The following is a 21,741-nucleotide window of genomic DNA, read 5'->3' as shown; positions in this document are numbered from 1 at the left end:
TGTTGCCGTGTGGACAAAAATCAAAAAAATGTGATGTTAACTTTTGCATATTTTTATGTTTTTTTCTTACAGTAAACACATCCGATACAAGGAATCTGAAAGAATTTTGTCGATATGTGTATCCATAATGAAGTTATAGCTCTTTAAACATGAAAAATATTTCCCAGGTAATCTAAGGCGAGAATCATAGGAAAATTAGACGACAATTAAAATAACATTTTCTGAAAAATTTTTGATAATACTAAAAGTTTGGATGGGGATTTGATGAGTGGGCTATAAACATAACGTTTTAGTACAAAAAGTTGACATTAACTGCACATGGGCAATGTACCGTTATCAAGAAATCAAAACTTAAATTTGATAACAAAAATCAAAATTCTTAATATTTAGTAGAGCAGATCTTTTGATTGCCACCTATTGCCACCTTGGCTCCTGTTTTCCGTTAATTGAACATCTCTTCCAAATCAAAGTGTGTAAAAACATTCTGCCCATCTCTGCAACCATGTGAGATATATCGGTTCAGATTTTATATAGCCCCCATATATATTTTTCCCGATTTTGCTACAACTCGTTCAATTTTGATCGAATAGCCTTCAAATTTAATATGTGTTATTTTCTTAGGCCCTGAGCAGGTACACCGATTTTTACAACAATCGGTTCATCAGCCTAGGTCAACGTCTTCTATTTTTGTCCACATTTGTTTGGAAGCGGCAACACTGTGCGGCGTGTCTTTAGATAACACTTGTGAAGAGCTATTCCATGGCTGAAATACTCAGGATATATCGCCAACATTAAACTGAGGAATGTTTTTGCCAAGGTTCAAAACGTGATGTCGTCTGATATCAGAATCGAACCCAATTCAGGTGTGTTTACCATTACACCACGGTGGCATCCCCGATGTTAAATATTTTGAAGTATACTGCCATATTTAACCCGCACACGATTGTTAGCATACATACATATAAATGGACAGCGGAATTTTATGCAACCCCTATTTTGATCCGATTCATGTCAAATTTTGGGACCGGGCATATTTTTGGCTTCTGATTAAATTGCAATCGAAACATATGACATATGCAAAATGCATAAATATTTGCATATGCAAAATTTATGCATTTACATATTTTCTTATGCAACAAATATTTCAATAATTGGTACAAAAATGTTTGTATGTACAATTTTTCTGTTAAAATTCTTTTCAGACAAGTCAATAAATTAGAGAAAATCGGGAGGTACCATACTATGGAGGCTATATGAAGATGTGGACCTATACCGACAAATTTCATGTGGAAAGTTTTATACCCCCAAGGAAAACTTATTACCAAATTTCACCAATTTTGGAGGTATATTGAGGCCACAACCTTTTAAATACCAGAAATCCGCAGGTACCGTTCTATGGGGGCTATATGAAGACGTGGACCTATACCGACTAATTTCAGGTGGGATGTTTTATACCCTCAAGGAAGACTTTATACAAAATGTCAGCCATTTGAGTGTGATGTTGAGGCCACAACCTTCTAAATATCAGAAATCCGGAGGTACCGTTCTATGGGGGCTATATGAAGACGTGGACCTACATATACCGACAAATTTCAGGTGGAAAGTTTTATGCCTCCAAGGAAGACCTACTACCAAATTTCAGAGGGATATTGAGGCCAAAACCTTCAAAATACCAGAAATCCGGGGGTACCGTTCTATGGGGGCTATATGAAGACGTGAACCTATACCGAGAAATTTCAGGTGGAAAGTTGTATACCCCCAACGAAGACTAAATACCAACTTTCAGTCATTTTGGTGGAATATTGAAGCTACAAGTTTCAAAATACAGAAAATCGGGAGGTACCGTTCTATGGGGGCTATATGAAGACGTGAACCTATACTGACAAGTTTCAGGTGGAAAGTTTTATACTCCCAACGAAGACTTTATACCAAATGTCAGCCATATATGTGTGATGTTGAGGCCACCACATTCAAAATATCGGAAATCGATAGGTACCGTTCTATGGGGGCTATATGAAGACGTGGACCCATGAGGGCAAATTTCAGGTGTAAAGTTGCATACCCCTAACGAAGCCTTAATACCACATTTCAGTCATTTCGGTGGGATTTTTCGACCACAAATCCTTGTATATATTTTTGCATATGGTTTTGCATATGCTCATTTTATGCACATATATATAAAAATATGTCAAAATATGCACGATATGCAAAAATTTCTTGTTCTAATTCGTTTTATTTTGTGATAAAACGAGTTTCTGCCTAATCAGATTTTCTCTACGACCGTCCTAACCATACATGCATTTGCATAGGATTCCGCTGTCTAGATATAAATAACTGTTGTTTTTTCACCGCGCAATGCCTCATATCTGATAGACGATCATATAAAAGATCTTCAGTTCTCAGTTTTGTTTGCAATAATCAAGCAAACTAAGTGTAAATACAACATTTTCTTAATAATCGAAAGAAGAAATGAAAAATAAAATATGTTCTCAACTATTTCGTTTGAGCATTTGGCTAATAATAGCTAATGGTAAATATTCACAAAATGGACATTCAAATCAAATTTCGTCAATTATTTTTCCCTTCACATTTTTTCCAGAGGTGTTGGCAGAAAATTGTAAACTAACAGACGCCAACATGGATCGCAAATGGATATTTCTACAGGATAATGACCTTTTGCACAGCGATACTATAAAAGATGGTGAAACATTGACACTATATTGCAATGAACGTACCAATCCAGTAGACTTGACTTGTAGACATGGTACACTAGATCCAATGCCCGGCGATGCAGTGTGTAACGACCGCTTAAAACTTTCGGTAGAACCTAAATTTAAGTCATGTCATCAACTTGGCATTTCAGGACAACTGTACGATGTGGTGTACCGATTCTCGACTGGCCTTAGTATCGATCTGTACACCATTTGTTATAGTACATCGAGTGAAACCGTCGTTTATAGCATTCACAAATCATATTACTTTGATTTGCCAACAAAAAATTATCAACGACCCCAATTTAAACTAACAGGCAATCCGAATAGGGCTCGTTCCAGTTCATTTGATGCCGACGCCATATTCGCAACATTCAAAAGACTGCTGGGCGATCAGCAAACATATGTTAAATCAGACAGAGATTTTGCCGTACAACGTGGCCACATGGCCAATTCGCAAGATTTTCTGACGTACGATCAAATGGATGCTACATTTTTGTACATGAATGTGGTGCCGATGTCACGTGGCTGTAACTTACGTAACTGGAAACGTATAGAAAATTGGATACATAGAAAAAGCGAGTCTACAATCTTGACCGGTACACATGATGTACTATATCTACAACATAGCCAAACTCAGCATTTGGTTCCCATATATCTAATGCCACAACAAAAGAATCCGATGCCGCTGTGGTTATACAAAGTAGTGAAATTGCAACATCTATGCTATGTCTTTGTCACTTTGAATGATCATTCGGGGAAGCCAGCTGTAACGGATACTAACATTTGTCGCCATACATCATGTCCCGAAGGTATAACTTTTGATAACGATCCAGAAGCATGTCATTCGTATTGCTGCGATTACTTTCATTTTGTCGAGAAAGTTGGACAACACGTTAACTTATGTCCAAACCTAGGTGAATATCTTAGGGCGCAAATGTTCTTTACTGTCATGATGATGGGAAAATAAAATATTATTTTTGAAATCAGTGAAATCTGTATTATATGGAAGAAATAAGGTGCCCGTAATTAATAAATTTTACATAAAGTGCTAAAATCGCGCAACCGATGATGCTCAAGCAGCTTTCAAAAATAAAAATTGTCGTCGCATGCGATATTTTAATAGAACCTTTGTTATGGAAACCTTTCAGCAATTTTAAATCTGATTGCATGGCATATGTGAGAGAAATCAAAAATCGAAAAATAAATCGCCGGAGGGATTTTCAAATAAATCGCGGCCAAAGTTCACATTTTTTGGTCTATTTTTGGGTTTCAGGACTTTGCTAACGAAATTAAGCTAAAGAAAATGATGTACCTGTGAAAATTCTCTAGAGGATTCGCCTTTATGATTTGTTTCCAGTTTGAACCATTTTTGAGATAAAGAAGCTCAGGTTATATTTTTAGGTTTTTTTTTTTGTTAGGGTTTCGCGATTTTGCTTGAATACGGCAAGTCTTATCGATATGGGACCTGAGAAAATCTTATAGCTGTAAAAATTCTCTACACGTTGGGAAATTGCAGTCATGACATTGTTATGTGGCGTACCAATATCTCGACGAGATAAAGCGATTTTGAGATGTGTGTCAGTCCGTCCGTCTGTCGATTATAAATTGTAATCAAACCCCAGCCCGCAATTATGGACCGATCGTCACAAAATTTTACAGACCAGAATAGACACCTATCGTTATTGGTGATGATACTGCAATATTTAGAGGATGAAATGGACCAAAAACATAATTTCTATCCATTTTGTATCGGCACTCTAGGTCGCAACAATAGTCCGATCGCCTCGAAATTTTAAATAAGGTAAGAGTATATGATAAGTAGACAGCGGAATCCTATGCAAATGCATATACGGTTTGGATGGTCGTAGAGAAAATCTGATTAGACAGAAACTCGTTTTACCACAAAATAAAAGGAATTAGGCCCGGAAATTTTTGCATATTTAGCATATTTTGACATATTTTTACATATTTTTACATATTTGCATAAAATGAGCATACGCAAAACCATATGCAAGTATTTGTTGCCTGAATATCGCACCGAAATGGCTGAAATTTGGTATTAAGTCTTTGTTGGGAGTATGAAATTTTACAACTGATATTTGATGGCAGAACAGTACCTCCCGATTTCCTGTATTTTGAAGGCTGTGGTCTCAATATAACACTGAAATGTCTGAAATTTTGTATTAAGTCTTCGTTGGCGGTATGAAACTTTCAACCTGAAATTTGTCTGGATAGGTCCACGTCTTCATATAGCCCCCATAGAACAGTACCTCCCGATTTTCGGTATTTTAAAACTTGTGTCTTCAATAACCCACCAAAATGACTGACATTTTGTATTCAGTCTTAGTTGGGGGTACAACGCTTTTGACCTGAAATTTGTCGGTATAGGTCCACGTCCTAAATTTTGTGTTGGAGGTACCCGAAGGGCTGGACCGATATAGTCCATATTCCAACCTGATACATGACTAGATGAAATAATACGATGAGCAAAGTGGGATAAATCTTACCAATTTTCCATTTTAGTTGTTGCCATCAAGGTTTCTTGGAGCTTTTAAGGCCATAAAGACAAACTGCTGAAAAAATTCAAATCGATCCGGGAGGAGCTCTTAAACTTCACTTTTTCCGAATTTTTAGTGGAACCCGTTCTATGCCTGGAACTAATACTATTACCATATGCAAAATTATGACCGATTCGGTTATTCCCTTCGAGAGTTGTCGTGCGCACCATTTTAGCGCACTTTTGTGGGAAAGGTACCGGAAGTAGTGGACCACCGATATGGTCCATCTTCGAACTTAAACTAAGTTTGAAAAAAATCTCTAATGCCAAATTTTTTACCTGATCGGTGGCTTCGTTCGAGAGTTATCGTGCCAACCGGACCCTCTTTAGCCCAACGGCTGAGGGTATAAAAATGGGACTTTAAAATAGAAAAAATTCTTTCGCACTTAAATGGAACAGAATAAAAATCCGTCGTTATAGTCCATGTTTTTGGTGCGGCTTTTATAACTTTTTCCCTGAAAACATTCTTGCAGATTAAATTTATTTCCTAATTTATTGATTCTGTAAAATCTAATCGAATTCTGATTCTATGGTATAAAAGTGACGGGCATAATGTATTCATTCATTCCATATTAGTTGTGATAAATGTACAAACATATTTCCCGGGAAATATGATTTTCATTCCGGGGAAAATCCCGTAACCAAAAAACCGCGAATTGCCGGGAATTCCCGGTGCGGGATTTCCCTACACAAAACCCAAACTATAACCCTCTCTTACTTGATAGGGTAGAATAATTCGAATTACAAATGGAATAATTCGAATTTTAAATGGAATAATTGGAATTACAAATAAAATGATTCGAATTACATCTGTAGCAACCCTAAATGCAAACTTATAATTAACTCAGTCTGAAAATGTGGCTAAAAACACCAAAATACCTAAAATCGAGCGGTTCCGTTATATAGGGGCTATACTAAAACGTGGACCGATATAGCCCATTATCGAACTTGACATGCCTGCAAACAAAATACACATCTTCCAAATCTGAACCGATTTTAAATAAAAGCAAAAGCGTTCTTCCTTTGGCAAAAAATTATCTTCCCCAATTTTTAGCCGAATCGGATACAAAATGCGACCTGTAGGTTGCAAACTGTAACGACCAAAAGTCATGATATTCGTTTTTGGCAACATTTTAATATTTGCTTTACATTATTAATTTAATTAATTGAAATTTATTTATATGAAACTTGTTTAAGTATTAACGGTCAAACAGTCCATTTACCGGGTATGGCAAACATCAACACATAAATGCATTAGAAGGACCCCAAGCGGAGAATGGCAGTACTAAATCGACAGTTCATGGCACAACTGACAGCGCAAGTGGACGTAAACATTGCTTGTGTGGAAGCAGTGAATGGGTGGAGTGAGCGGCCGCTTTGCTATAAAAGGAGGTGCTTTGCACACATTCTGGGCAGTCGTCTGTTGATGGCTGATGAGTGAGGTTGATTGGGAAGAAGAAAAGGTGCGCAACTTCGGTTGGTCGGAGCCTTACTAAGCTGAACAATAAGCCGTAACTCGTTGTGGTGACTGGACCGGGCGCAGGGCCAAGTGAGAGCTGTAGCAATACACTCTATTATTCGGGCTGCGTTGACGCCGACTGACCGCAGGGCCAAGTGAGAGTTGTAGCAATACACTCTATTCTTCGGGCTGCATTGCCGCCGACTGACCGCAGGGCCAAGTGAGAGCTGTAGCAATACATTCTATTATTCGGGCTGCGTTGACGCCGACTGACCGCAGGGCCAAGTGAGAGTTGTAGCAATACACTCTATCCTTCGGGCTGCATTGACGCCGAATGACCGCAGGGCCAAGTGAGAGCTGTAGCCATACACTCTATTCTTCGGGCTGCGTTGACGCCGACGGACCGCAGGGCAAAGTGAGAGCTGTAGCAATATACTCTATTCTTCGGGCTGCGTTGACGCCGACTAACCGCATCTTAACAGTGTCACCACGTTTCATTGTTGTAAGCATCGGGCAGTTGTTGTGTCAAAACTGCCGCCATCACAGCGCGTCATCATCAGGCAGTTGTTGTGTCAAAGCTGCCCCCATCACCAGTCGTCGTTATCTTCATCGGGCCGCTACTGTGTCAATGCTGCCACCATCACCATTCGTCGTTAAATTCATTGGGTAGCATTTGTATGGAGCCGCTGCCAACAGAACTCGTGGCCATCGGGCTGCTTCGCTGAAGCTGCCACCATCATAACTCGTCGTCCTCGGGCTGTTACTGCCGTTTTAAATTGTGATAAGCCCCAACTTCTACGTCACCAACCCGCTGCTGTATTTACATTGTTCCAGCATCATCGACAAGCCGTTTTGTGTCATTATTTCAGTGCAGACTAAGTGTTAATTGTAGTGTGGTGATAGTGTTTTAAGTAAATAAAGATAATTATAACGTTTTGTTAAAGAAAAAAATGAAATGTGTGAAATTCTCTCCCTTACGTCCAATAATCAAATAAATTCTTGTGACGACCCTGGCCCCCGCTGAACCTATCCCAGCTTCAAAGTGAGAAAACACGTCGTCACAAAACAAAAATGCATGGACAGAAGGAACTATGGGTCTATTTCGTTTCCTTCTGCATGTTACATACAAAGACACAATACATCTTCCCAGCATACCAATCACACGATACGAAAGTCGGACGCTGCGCCCGATGTTGCAACCGAAATCCTAACGAAAGTTGTATAATTCGAAACGAAATGTCGGAATGAAATCTGATGGATTTCGAAACTAAATCGGAAGAAAATCCTTGGGAAATTCGAAAGGGAAGTTTTTTCTTCTGAATCTTTGTACAGATTTCTGAACGATTTCGGAAATAATGTCGTATGGAAGTAGGATGAACCTTCCGAATTTTTGTACAGATTTCTGAACGATTTCGCAAATATTGCAGTACGAATATCGAAGGAAAATTATTTTCATTATGTTTTTTATTGATTCTAGTGATTTTCACTGTTGTTATCATTTTGTAGTTATATATAGTAGAACAATGTAAACTTTGTGTACGTTGCATTTACAGTACTGCTCAAAACATTTGGTTCTGAGGTAATTTATGCATTTGAAATTCAAATATTTTTGTTGGTTGATTGTTTATTGGGTCCTTTTAAAAGATTTAATAAATAATTAGGAATAATTTCACTTAATTTACAAAAATATAGAAAACAAAGATCTTACTCACATTTGGTTCTGCTCAAAACACTTCACGGTGCGCCTTTACTAACTTTAAATCAAAGGTACTTACACCTTGGAAGTTCTTGCGGATTCTGAAACTACAATGCTCATTGATGAGAAAAATCAAAAATCGTGGTCAAAGTTCAAATTTTTAGGCTGTTTGATTTTGCTTGGAAACCGCAAGTCCTTTCGAAATGGCAATAAAACAATGTTGTAGCAGGGAAAATACACTACAAGATTGACCTTAATGGTATTTTCTTAGGTTTTACTATTTTTGAGATAAAGAAGTTCAAATTGCGACAAATTTTTTAGGGTTATTTTAGGTTTTCACGGTTTTGTTTGGAAACCGCAAGTCCTATTGTCTACAAGATTGACCTTTATGACTTTTTCTTAGGTTTAACAATTATTGAAATATAGAAGTTCAAATTGGGACAATGCACTGCACCTCCTTATAAAACAATGTCAGGCACGGTGCGCCTTAACTAAATTTAAATGAAAACCGCTAACACCTGCGAAGTTTTTGCGGATTCTGAAACAGCTATGTTCATTGATGAGAAAAATCCAAAAACAAGAAAAAAACGCTGGAGGGATTTTTAAATAATTCGCGATCAAATTTCAAATTTCATTACAGATCTTTGCCCCCTTCTTCTGATTAAAAATCTCTAATGCCAATCAATACAAAAAAGTGGTAAAATTAGTGGTGGAATTAATAGATATTCGTACCACAGGGTTGCAAATGTTTTGAGCAGGTTAAATATGTGTTCCTCCGTTTTGTAACATAACTGGTAAGAATTGAGTAATAATTTTTATATCTTGAAAATAGGTTCAATAAAGACAAAATTACAAAAATACATATATTTCAGAACGCAAAATGACCCTAAAAATAAATTAAATGAGTAATAGGCATCTGAGTTGCAAATGTTTTGAGCAGAACTGAACATTTAAAATATTTAAAAATTGTATATGAAATTGCGGATGACGCACGAGTTCAGTAGGCTCATGCGATTTCCATACGACATTATTTCCGAAATCGTTCAGAAATCTGTACAAAGATTCGGAATAAAAAAATTCCCTTCTGAATTTCCCAAGGATTCCGACATTTCGTTCCGAAATTATGTTAACCACTTTATACAATTATTGCTAAGATATCGTTACGATTTCTGATCCGACATCGGACGTAGCGTCCGAAGTTCTTACCGATTTCGTTACGATGCCGGCACGATTGGTTTGCTGGGTTGTTAGATACATACGCAAAGTGAATGTATACCGTATGGTGATTGTAGTGGTTGTTGGGCGAAGAGAAATTTGTTTCCACATTTCGATCCGAATTTGTACCGAAATCGAAAAAAAAACATTGGTATACACGAAGGGACATTTATTTTCGACATTTCGTTCCGACTTCGAAACGAAATCTGAACGAAATCTCGTACGAATAATCGTATAGAAATAGGAACTAAATCTGAATGATTTTGTTTCCGAAATTGTTCAGGCGTGTCGGACATACAACATTTGGTTTGGTGTAGGGTATAACAAAGCCACACCTTGTCAAGCAAAAATAACAATTTACAAAGCACTGACACTACCCGTGCTAATGTGTGCCTCAAAAGCGAGCAGATAAGGCAGCGCTTGGTATGTTTGAGAGAAAAATTCTTAGAAAAATCTACAGGCCAATCTGAGTTGACAGTGAATATCAACGTCGTAGGAACCACAGGTTGTTCCGACTACACAACGACATTGATATAGGGCTAGGGCAGTTCATGAGAATGAACGATGGTGAGTCCAGTAAAAGGGCGTATAAATACGGGGTGGTACAAGCAGAACGGGAAAAACAAAAATTTAATAGAGTTAACAAGTGGGAGACGCGATTAAAAATCATAATATAAAAATTGGGAAAGCATAACAACAAATAGAGAGAATTGGAAATCTACTTATTGTTTGGCTTATATGACAAATGTTCAGTAGTGGGCCACATAAGAAAGTAACCTAAGTAATGTGCCGTTTCCATGGTTCGTCGTTCGTTCTCTATTCGTTGTTCGACCCATAACTACGAATATGTTGGTTCCATTTCTTGTCCATACACATTCCTTGTCCATTACTTCAAAATCGCGTAAAAATTAGAAACATAAACGAAACCAATAACTGAAAGTCTGTACGAGTATACACAAACATTGTTTTGACATGTCTCCTCTCCTACATTTTGAAAATATAAACAAATAAAAAATGTATTGAAAATATCAAAATGTTCATGATTTATCATGGTAGAACAAGAAAAGGTAGAAGAAAAGAAAGGTACCCAGCTGACTGCACTGGGCTGTAATGTTAGTGTCAAATTCCACACGACGTTCGATGTACATTAGGGATATATATTTTTTGAAGAAAAAATATATTCATCAGAAAAAAAAACTATTTCCCATAAAGACTTCTTCATATAAATGACATGTAACCTCCTCCAAGTCCTAACGACGTGCCGCACACTAAAACACCGCTTATAGGCCTGGCAGAACATTTGTAAATATGTGCGATATTTTGTTTAATTTGACAAAATAAAGCCCTAATAAACATGTGCTTCTTTGATTTCAAAAACAAAAATTTGAAACAGCTTCTCCTTTTTCAATGGATTTGTGGTTGAGTTGTATTTGTTGTAGTACCTACTTTACCTGGTTTGTTCTACCATGATGATTTATGGAAAATATGAATGAAAAGTGTGTAGAAACATGTAATATATGCTAGACATGTGCGCTAGAACAAAAATGGCATTTTTTGAAGAAGAATGTTAAAAATGTTAGTTTAAGTGGGGGTGTACAGCCATGCTCCCCTACCTGCGTACGTCCCTGTCCTAATACATATTTTACTATATCTCACGTGCAATACCGCATACATTATTGTAATTTGGATCAATGTAAATACCGGGAATTCCTATTTTATAGTTGCAATATTTTGTTGCAAACAACCTGGCCAGAGTGTTTACATAAGTTTTAGTATAAGAATATAGTTAATACACATAAACCTATTCGTTAAATTGGTGGCTATAGATATTGGGATCATCGCAAAACAATGTAATCTACTTTCAATAGAATTTTGCTAAATTTCATTACAATGCCATTTCAAGTGCATGTTTGTGACTACACGACAAACAATTAAAAAATAACTGGCACCTTTCTATATATTAGAGTAATCATACGTTATCTGGCCAAATATATGAAAATAATTGGCCTCATGGAAGACCTCAAGAGATCTGCTGATTTTTATAAAATACCTTAATAGCTATTATGTCTATAGAATAACCCCTTATTATTATAGATGTCATGCTGAAGGACATAAAACATAATATACAACCGGTTTATCGCAATAGATTAACATGAGAACATCGTCTAAGCTTTAATCTAAAATACACCGAAACAGAATTATTTACGAAATGACAAAGTACTCAACGTTTTTAAGAATATCCAAAGTGTTCTAATTTATGAACATCTTTAAAATGTTCTCCTAATATTCGACACATGCTAATGCACATCTGGAAATACAGTGCTTATCATTTGATAGTTCGACCGCATCATCATCACACAACGACGTAGAAAACTATTTAATTTAATGAGACCATATATGTACATATATGAGCAATTCATAATAATTTTGATAAAACTATAAGAATTATAATTACTGTTGCATTCATCTCAACTTTTAGTCATTGAACTATACACAATTTCCGTATTGAAAGATTTTTGGGTTTCTTCTAGTGTTTAAACCGTCAAGAGATTCTTATGGAAACAATATTTGAGCTGAAACACATTCATTCATTTGTTATTATTACCCAGCAAATGTAAATGGAAGTGGTACCACGTGAAATCATGATTTCAGTGATTCTTTTGCACGAGTTCAAATGAAGTCGTGAAAGATCCGATCTTTTACATCGTATTATCATGAGTTCGAATGGAGTCGTGAAAAATCCGATAATTTTCATGGAATTATCATGTGTTAGGCGGGATGGAGTCTATGATCTGGCAGCCCCAGGACCATTCTAGGATACTGTAGGGTAATCGCCTACATATCTGAAGATCAAATGATTACTGAAACTTCGAAAAGAGTAAGAGAAAATGAACCCCCTTCAACGTTGACGAATATTGGAACTCGGAAAAGGATTAGGATTGGACAATGGAACGTAAGGACTCTTAGTGAAACATCAAGAGTGGCACAACTAGAATCACAATTTGCTAAATATAAACTGGGCATTCTGGCAATAAGTGAAATGCGATGGTGTCGCACAGGAGAAGAAACATCCAGTAATGGAAACACTATTATATTCAGCGGAAAGGAAAAGCACAGGGAAAGTGGTGTCGGATTTATAATAGCCAAATCTTTGAGGAAAACTTTGAAATCATGGTTGCCGATTTCCGACCGAATAATAACAGCACGTTTTCAGACAAATATTAGGAAACATATCACGATTGTGCAATGTTACGCTCCAACTGAGGATTCGGAGGATTAAATAAAAGACGAATTCTACAGCCAACTTACTGCTGCTCTTAAAAATATACCATCTCGTGATATCCTTCTGCTTACTGGAGACTTTAATGCGACGATTGGAAGCGAAAACAATGGATTGTCACATATAATGGGTAGGAATGCACTTGGAAGAAAGAATAAAAATGGAGAGAGACTGATAGAAATCTGCCAAACGTTTGACTTAGTTATTGGAGGATCAATATTTCCACACAAGGCAATACACAAATACACATGGTCACATCCCAATGGCCATTCCCGAAATCAAATAGACCACATCTGCATTCGCCGAAAGTGGAGGAGCTCACTGCTAGACGTGCGCACGAAGAAAGGTGCAGATATATACAGCGATCACGAGCTAGTAATCGCCGAGATACAAATAAAACTAAAAAGTATCAAAAGGAAAAGTAACAGCCGCCAGGCAAAACATCTGGATGTCATTAAACTGCGAGAGCAGTCAAAAAAAGAAAAAGTTGGCGAACTACTACGGGAATGCATTCCAACGACAGAAACACCTTGGGAAAGAACAAGTTCCCAAATTAAGAATATAGCTGTCCAAGCAATCGGATACAAACAGAAAACAGATAGGAAGCGATGGATTTCAGACAACACCTGGAACCTCATACAGGAAAGAAATACCTTAAAGCTGCAAAAACTTGAAAATTCAAATCTCAAGGAGAGATACGAGGACACGGCGAAAGCAGTGAAGAAATCAGCTAGAGCAGACAAACGAAAATACTTCGAGAATATGGCAAAAGACGCACAAGTAGCCGCAGCAAGGCACAACGTAAGAGAACTGCATAATCCTATAAACCGCATTTCCAACAAAAATCCGAAGCGGAACACCGTCATTAAAGACTTAAATGGCCAGCTACTTACAAACACTGAAGACCAAACCCGCAGATGGAAGGACCATTTCGAAACAATAAGTAATATCAATGAACACACCAATATTCCAAATCCGACTGTGCTTTCAAATATTATTCCCAGATGCAGTTGCCCAACATCAGAAAACCCTCCCACTGTTGACGAAATCGCCTCGGCAATACTGAAGCTAAAACGTAACAAGGCACCAGGAGAAGACGGTATACCTCCTGAGATTCTTCAAGCAAATACTGCAGTCTCTGCGGAAATTCTCTACCCATATATTCATCACGCCTGGTGTAATGAAGAGATACCAAATTCGTGGACAAAAGGCGCGGTAATTAAACTACCAAAAAAAAAACGATCCAACCATTTGTGACAATTGGAGAGGGATAACTCTCCTTAATACTATCTACAAAACTATTGCAATTTTAATAAATAAAAGGTTGGAATGTGTGGAGGAAACTTTAAGAGAAGAACAGACAGGGTTTCGACCACATCGCAGCTGCGTCGACCAGATCAACACACTACGAATCATAATTGACCAGTCAATTGAATGGCGAGCTCCATTATACCTGGTGTTTATCGACTTCCAAAAGGCATTTGATTCTATTAAACGAAACGCCATATGGGAGTGCCTGCGCATTAGAGGTGTACCACTAAAAATAATAAATATAATCAAACGAATGTACGACGGATCCACGCAACATGTTATACACAATGGGATGCAAAGCGAAACGTTTACAACAAACGCTGGAGTGAAACAAGGATGTCCTCTATTACCCCTCCTTTTTGCTGTTGTTTTGGACGAAATCATGACAAAAGTATGCCAGAAGAAAAGAGGAATAGTATGGAAGCTACATGATCATTTAGAGGACCTTGACTTCGCGGACGATATCTGCCTAATATCACACAAATTCAGCGACATGCAAACAAAAATAAATGACTTGGTGGATATAGCAGAGTCAATGGGCCTAGAAATAAATATACAAAAAACAAATGCGATGTGCATAAACAACACTTCATTGAACAAAATAAAAATAAAAGGCCAGGAAATAACATATGTGCAATCTTTCTGTTACGTTGGATCCATCATATCAAATGATGGCGATATTGGGAAGGATGTATTAAACAGACTGAATAAAGCCCGTTCAGCATTTGGAAGGCTATATAGTACCTGGCGGTCAACCCAACTATCACTGACAACTAAATTAAGAATATTTAATGCATGTGTGAAATCTACCCTATTGTATGGCAGTGAAACCTGGATGACGACGAAACAAACGGCTCAATTATTACAATCATTCATCAACAAATGCCTACGAATAATATGCCGCATATTTTGGCCCAACACAATCAGAAATACAGAGCTATGGTCCTTGACGAATGAAGAGCCTATATTGCGGCAATTATTAAGAAAGAAATGGAGTTGGATAGGCCACACTCTGCGCAAGCCTCAACACAGCATCCCAAGGATAGCCCTAGAATGGAACCCACTTGAACTTGAAGGACCTTGAAAAACAAAATAAATCATTCCATGACTTAAAATCATTGTGCCACAATAAACCTCTATATAAAACTCTTGTAGAAGCCCCATGTTCCCAAGCGGAATAATAAAGGAAATAAAAAAAAAATAAAAAAAAATCATGTGTTCGACTGGAGTCGTGAAAGATCCGATCCTTTTCATTGAAATTTCATGAGTGCAATTGAAGGCGTGAGAGATCCGATCTTAGTCATTAGTTTAAATAAATTGATAAGTACCCGTACAATAAATGATTAAATAATCATGTAACCGAATAATTGTTTACTTGCAAAAGTAATTGTTATAATGAAAATAAAAGTCAGAAGAAAGTGATATATCACTATATCTATAGACAGTGGCAAAATTTACATATTTTAAATAAACTACTACCCAGCAAAATGTTCAATACCAAAGATACCATTCAATCATGGGTGCAAGTGAGCTGGCATACCATCTTTTTTTTTGCATCTTCATCGATGAATTTTATATGAGCGTGGACCCCAAAAGATGCTTTTCATTTTTGGAAAGTATGTCATTTCCACCAATGCTTTGACATGTCATTTTCACCAATGCTTTGGCATGTCATTTCCACAAATGCTTTGGCATGTCATTTTCAGCAACCCTTTGCAATAACATTATCATTACGACGAGAGTTTTAACAATGTTGGTTGTGATTTCGAGTCTCCGACAACATAAAGCCTATTGTAAACAATTAATCTTATATATAGAAAAAGTTTTTTAAATAAAACCACAAAATTCATCTCTATTGGATCGATGGAATGGGTTCAAATGCTGAAGAAAAGATCGGATCTTTCACGACTTATTTTGCATTGGTTCAAAAGCTGATGAAAAGATCGGATCTTTCACGACTTCCTTTGCATTGGTTCAAATGATAATGAAAAGATCGGATATTTCGCGACTTCATTTGAACCAATTTAAAAGATGACATGAAATCACGTCATCGCATGGCACCCCTTCCCTCAAATTTTGCTGGGTATGTAAATTATTATAAAACAAAAAGACAAAATGTATTTTGTGTTTGGAAACCTGTTTCATTTTGTGGAATTAAAAATTAGTATAAAAGAGACCCGGTCTATAAACCATCGAGCTGCAACTATTGCGTTGGTTGGGCCATGTCAAGAGGATGAATAAAGCCACCGACATATGAATACGGGACATTTGACGACAAAACGCCAATGGAAAGCTCAAGTTGAATAAGATGTCACAAAACATGGCATCCAAAATAGGAGAAGCATAGTAGACGATCGGTGCGTTTGGAAATATATTCTATGTTTGACTTATGTAACAATATGTTCTTTTTAGAATAAAAGTCATTTAAATAAGTAAATAAGTATAAATGAGACCACCAAAACATGGTAACTATTACAGAATAAATTGTTTAAAAATAATAGAATTCAAATGTATACTAGATTTCCCAAATGATGAGCCTGGTGCAGAGATTGGTACATAATTTATCGAATATTCTACAAACGGAACCGCAAAGTTGGAATGAAATGAAATGTCTTGCAGCCATGGGGAGAGATAACTATGGTTTTGGCAGATCAATATAATATATTAACAAGTAAGAAAGGCGCTAAGTTCCTCCTCCACCACGAACTGTATTGAAGTGAATAGGAACAATTAGTTTTATTTCGTTTATGAAAGTATTAAACTCTTCCTTTTATTGCAGGAGTAGTACATATATCTCAACTGATAATACTCCCTTCAAAATAGTTAATATGAGGCGACATTTTTGTTCTTTCCAAAACATGGACCAATATTTACAATTTTCCGAATTGGGCGAAATACATAAAATTGGGCAAAACTGACTAGACCTAAACCTGGATATTCTAGAGCGCCGTTCTATGGAGGCTGCATAAAACGTTAACCTGTACCGATAAATTTCTGGAGGAAAGTTTCGTAACTCCAGCGAAGACTAAATACCAAATTTCAGCTATTCCCATTGAATATTGTGGCTAAAACTTTCAAAATACCGAAAATTGGGAGAAATCTTTCTATGGGGGGTACATAAAAACTTGGAACAATACCGGAAATTTTCAGATGGGAAGTTTTATACCACCAGCGGAGATTAAATATTAAATTTCATCCGTTTCGATGGGATATTGATGACGCAACCTTAAAATACCGAAAATCGGAAAGTACGCTTCTATGGGGTTATTTGAAGAAAAGGGCTTGTACTGATAATTCTCTTCTGGCAATTTAAATACTAAATTTCAGTCATATCGGTGGTATATTGCGGCCACAACTTTCAAAATACCGTAAATCGGAAGGTACGGTCCTATGGGGGTATTTGAGGACGTCGACCTATACCGGCATATTACGGCTGGAATGTTTCATACCTCTATCAAAAACTTAATACCAAATATCAGCTATTTTGGTGGAGAACGAGCTATATGTAGAAAATCGGGAGGTACAGTTCTATGGGGGCTATATGAAGACATGGACCTATACCAACAAATTTCAGGTGGAAAGTTGTATACCCCCAAGTAAGACTAAGTACCATATTGCAGCCATTTCCGTGTTATAATGAGGCTATAACCTTTAATATACCGAAAATTGGGATATACCGTTCCATGGGGGTACCCCCAGGGAAAATTTTGTAGCCCGGAAAAAGACTAAATACCAAATTTCAGCCACTTCGGTGGAATAATGAGGCTAAAACCTTCAAAATACCGAAAATCGGGCGGTGCCGTTCTATGGGGGCTAAATAAAGACGTGGACCTATACCGACAAATTTCAGGTGGAAAGTTTTATACCTCCAAGGAAGACTTATTACCAAATTTCACTCATTTCGGAGGGATATTAAGGCCACAACCTTCAAAATTCCAGAAATGCGGAGGTACCGTCCTATGGGGGCTGTATGAAGACGTGGACATATATCGACAAATTTCAGGTGGAAAGTTGTATACTCTCAACGAAGACTTTATACAAAATGTCAGCCATATAAGTGCGATGTTGAGTCCACAACCTTCAAAATACCAGAAATTCGGAGGTACCGTTCTATGGGGGCTATATGAAGAAGTGAACCAATACCGAGAAATTTCAGGTGGAAAGTTTTATAACCACAACGAAGACTAAATACCAAATTTCAGTCATTTCGGTGGGATATTGATGCCACAACCTTCAAAATATCGGAAATCGGGAGGTACCGTTCTATGGGGGCTATATGAAGACGTGGACCCATGCGGACAAATTTCAGGTGTAAAGTTTCATACCCCTAAGGAGGACTTAATACCACATTTCATTCATTTCTATGAGATTTTTAGACCACAAATCCTTGTATATATAATTGCATATGGTTTTGCATATGCTCATTTTATGCAAATATTTAAAAATATGTCAAAATAAATATGCAAAAATTTCTTGTTCTAATTCGTTTTATTTTGTGACAAAACTAGTTTCTGTCTAATCAGATTTTTTCTACGACCATCCTAACCAAATATATGCATTTGCATAGGATTCCGCTGTCTACATATAAATAACTGTTGTTTTTTTCACCGCGCAATGCCTCATATCTGACAGCCGATCATATAAAAGATCTTCAGTTCTCAGTTTTGTTTGCAATAATCAAGCAAACCCAAGTGAAAATACAAAATTTTTCTTAATAATCGAAAGAAGAAATGAAAAATAAAATATGTTCTCAATTTTTTCTTTTGAGCATTTGGCTAATAATAGCTAATGGTAAATATTCACAAAATGGGCATTCAAATCAAATTTCGTCAATTATTTTTCCCTTCACATTTTTCCAGAGGTGTTGGCCGAAAATTGTAAACTAACAGACGCCAACATGGATCGCAAATGGATATTTCTACTGGATAATGACCTTTTGCACAGCGATACTATAAAAGATGGTGAAACGTTGACCCTATATTGCAATGAACGTACCAATCCAGTAGATTTGACTTGTAGACATGGTACACTAGATCCAATGCCCGGCGATGCAGTGTGTAACGACCGCTTAAAACTTTCGGTAGAACCTAAATTTAAGTCATGTCATCAACTTGGTATTTCAGGACAACTGTACGATGTGGTGTACCGATTCTCGACTGGCCTTAGTATCGATCTGTACACCATTTGTTATAGTACATCGAGTGAAACCGTCGTTTATAGTATTCACAAATCATATTACTTTGATTTGCCAACAAAAAATTATCAACGACCCCAATTTAAACTAACAGGCAATCCGAATAGGGCTCGTTCCAGTTCATTTGATGCCGACGCCATATTCGCAACATTCAAAAGACTGCTGGGCGATCAGCAAACCTATGTTAAATCAGACAGAGATTTTGCCGTACAACGTGGCCACATGGCTAATTCGCAAGATTTTCTGACGTACGATCAAATGGATGCTACATTTTTGTACATGAATGTGGTGCCGATGTCACGTGGCTGTAACTTACGTAACTGGAAACGTATAGAAAATTGGATACATAGAAAAAGCGAGTCTACAATATTGACCGGTACACATGATGTACTATATCTACAACATAGCCAAACTCAGCATTTGGTTCCCATATATCTAATGCCACAACAAAAGAATCCGATGCCGCTGTGGTTATACAAAGTAGTGAAATTGCAACATCTATGCTATGTTTTTGTCACTTTGAATGATCATTCGGGGAAGCCAGCTGTAACGGATACTAACATTTGTCGCCATACATCATGTCCCGAAGGTATAACTTTTGATAACGATCCAGAAGCATGTCATTCATATTGCTGCGATTACGAACATTTTGTCGAGAAAGTTGGACAACACGTTAACTTATGTCCAAACCTAGTTGAATATCTAAGGGCGCGAGCTGACTTTACTTTTATGAATATGGGAAAATAAAATTTTATTTTTGAAATCAGTGAAATCTGTATTATATGGAATAGGGATACGCAGTGAAATGCAATAATCGGTTTTTCAATTATACGGTTTTCGTGAAAAACTTAAAACTCGATTTTCGGTTAGTCGATTATTTGAGAGTGTACTAAAAGTCGAGTTTCGATTATTCGTTAACCGCGGAAAACCGATCATAATCGAATATAATCGACCATTTTCGTTGATGCAATCTGTGATGTACATATGTATAAAGAAGTACCGTCCATTACGCGGTTTTAGCACACCCAATAGTCAACTACGACTAAAAGTCGTCCACGATTAATAGTCGACTACGAATAATAATAGACTACGACTAATGGTTGACTACGACTACTCTGACTTTCGAAAGTCGATTAAGAATAATCGGTTATACGGTTTTCGCACAGTCAATAGTCGACTACGATTATTAGAGATTTTACGGCTAATAACCGATTAATCGATTAACCGAAATCGGTTTTACGTATCCCTAATATGGAAGAAATAAGGTGCCCGTAATTAATAAATTTTACATAAAGAGCTAAAGTCGCGCTACCGATGATGTTTAAGCAGCTTGAAAAAATAAATATTGTCATCACATGCGATATTTTAATAGAACTTTTGTTATGGAAACCTTTAAGCAATTTTAAATCTGATTGCTTGGCACGGTGCGCCTTAACTAATTTTAAATTAAAGGTAATTACACCTGGGAAGTTATTGCGGATTCTCAAACTACAATGTTCATAGATGAGGGAAATCAAAAAATCGAAAAAATCGCCGGTCAAAATTCACAGTTTTTGGTCTATTTTAGGTATTCAGGACTTTGCTTGGTAACCGCAAGTCCTAAAGAAATTAAACTAAAGAATATGTTGTAGCTGTGAAAATTCTCTAAAGGATTCGCCCTTATGATTTTTGCTTGAACCATTTTTGAGATAAAGAAGCTCAGGTTATATTTTTAGGTTTTTTGTTAGGGTTTCGCGATTTTGCTTGAATACGGCAAATCTTATCGATTTGGGAGAAATAGTTATAGCTGTAAAAATTCTCTACAAGACTGGCTTGTGCAATTTTTTCTAGGTTGTACCAATTTTTAGATATTTAAATTTACGTTGGGAAATTGCAGTCATGACATTGTTTTATAAGGAGACGATACAGTCAGTGCATTATCGCAATTTGAACTTCTATATCTCAGAAATGGTAAAACCTACGAAAATAACATTAAGGCAAATCTTGTAGCAAATTTTCACTGCTACAACATTTGCTCAAATCCCATTTTAATGAGGATTTCGCACCAAAATCGTGAAAACAAAATAAAGTCCTAAACATTTGAACTTTGACCGCGATTTATTTGAAAATCCCTCCTGTGCTCAAAAGTATGAAACATGCTGTTTAAAGCTAAGTCCGCACGACGTGGCTTAACTCAATCCCTGTGGTGTACAGTTGTCGAAATCACTGATCTAGCGGCGCGAAATTAATAACTTGCAAAATAATGGATATATGTTTCTGAAAGTTTGCACATACTCGGTAAGTGTCTAAATGTGGACTAAATAGTAACAACATCT

General features: G+C 37.0%; 2 protein-coding genes across 2 annotated transcripts; both read left to right on the top strand.

Moving 5' to 3' along the window:
- Positions 1-2,424: 2,424 nt before the first annotated feature.
- Positions 2,425-3,697, top strand: LOC141398568 (salivary endonuclease-like). The gene is made up of 2 exons (XM_073975950.1): positions 2,425-2,530; positions 2,600-3,697. Exons 1-2 carry the CDS (start codon positions 2,470-2,472, stop codon positions 3,679-3,681), a joined length of 1,143 nt encoding a protein of 380 aa, XP_073832051.1. The 5' UTR covers positions 2,425-2,469; the 3' UTR covers positions 3,682-3,697.
- A 15,186-nt stretch (positions 3,698-18,883) lies between these two features.
- Positions 18,884-20,198, top strand: LOC141396750 (salivary endonuclease-like). The gene is made up of 2 exons (XM_073972388.1): positions 18,884-19,023; positions 19,092-20,198. Exons 1-2 carry the CDS (start codon positions 18,963-18,965, stop codon positions 20,171-20,173), a joined length of 1,143 nt encoding a protein of 380 aa, XP_073828489.1. The 5' UTR covers positions 18,884-18,962; the 3' UTR covers positions 20,174-20,198.
- Positions 20,199-21,741: the final 1,543 nt, after the last annotated feature.

The sequence above is a fragment of the Musca autumnalis genome, unplaced genomic scaffold (genome assembly GCF_047663935.1).
Source record: "Musca autumnalis isolate F117 unplaced genomic scaffold, ASM4766393v1 scaffold_3, whole genome shotgun sequence".
Lineage (NCBI taxonomy): Eukaryota > Metazoa > Arthropoda > Insecta > Diptera > Muscidae > Musca > Musca autumnalis.
This window is presented reverse-complemented; position numbering and strand designations above follow the sequence as displayed.

Excerpts from the sequence above, each read along its gene's own strand:
- LOC141396750 (XM_073972388.1), top strand. The coding sequence starts at position 18,963 with ATGAAAAATAAAATATGTTCTCAATTTTTTCTTTTGAGCATTTGGCTA. Across the intron at positions 19,024-19,091 it reads TTGGCTAATAATAGCTAATG|AGGTGTTGGCCGAAAATTGT; the intron begins GTAAATATTCAC and ends ACATTTTTCCAG.
- LOC141398568 (XM_073975950.1), top strand. The coding sequence starts at position 2,470 with ATGAAAAATAAAATATGTTCTCAACTATTTCGTTTGAGCATTTGGCTA. Across the intron at positions 2,531-2,599 it reads TTGGCTAATAATAGCTAATG|AGGTGTTGGCAGAAAATTGT; the intron begins GTAAATATTCAC and ends CATTTTTTCCAG.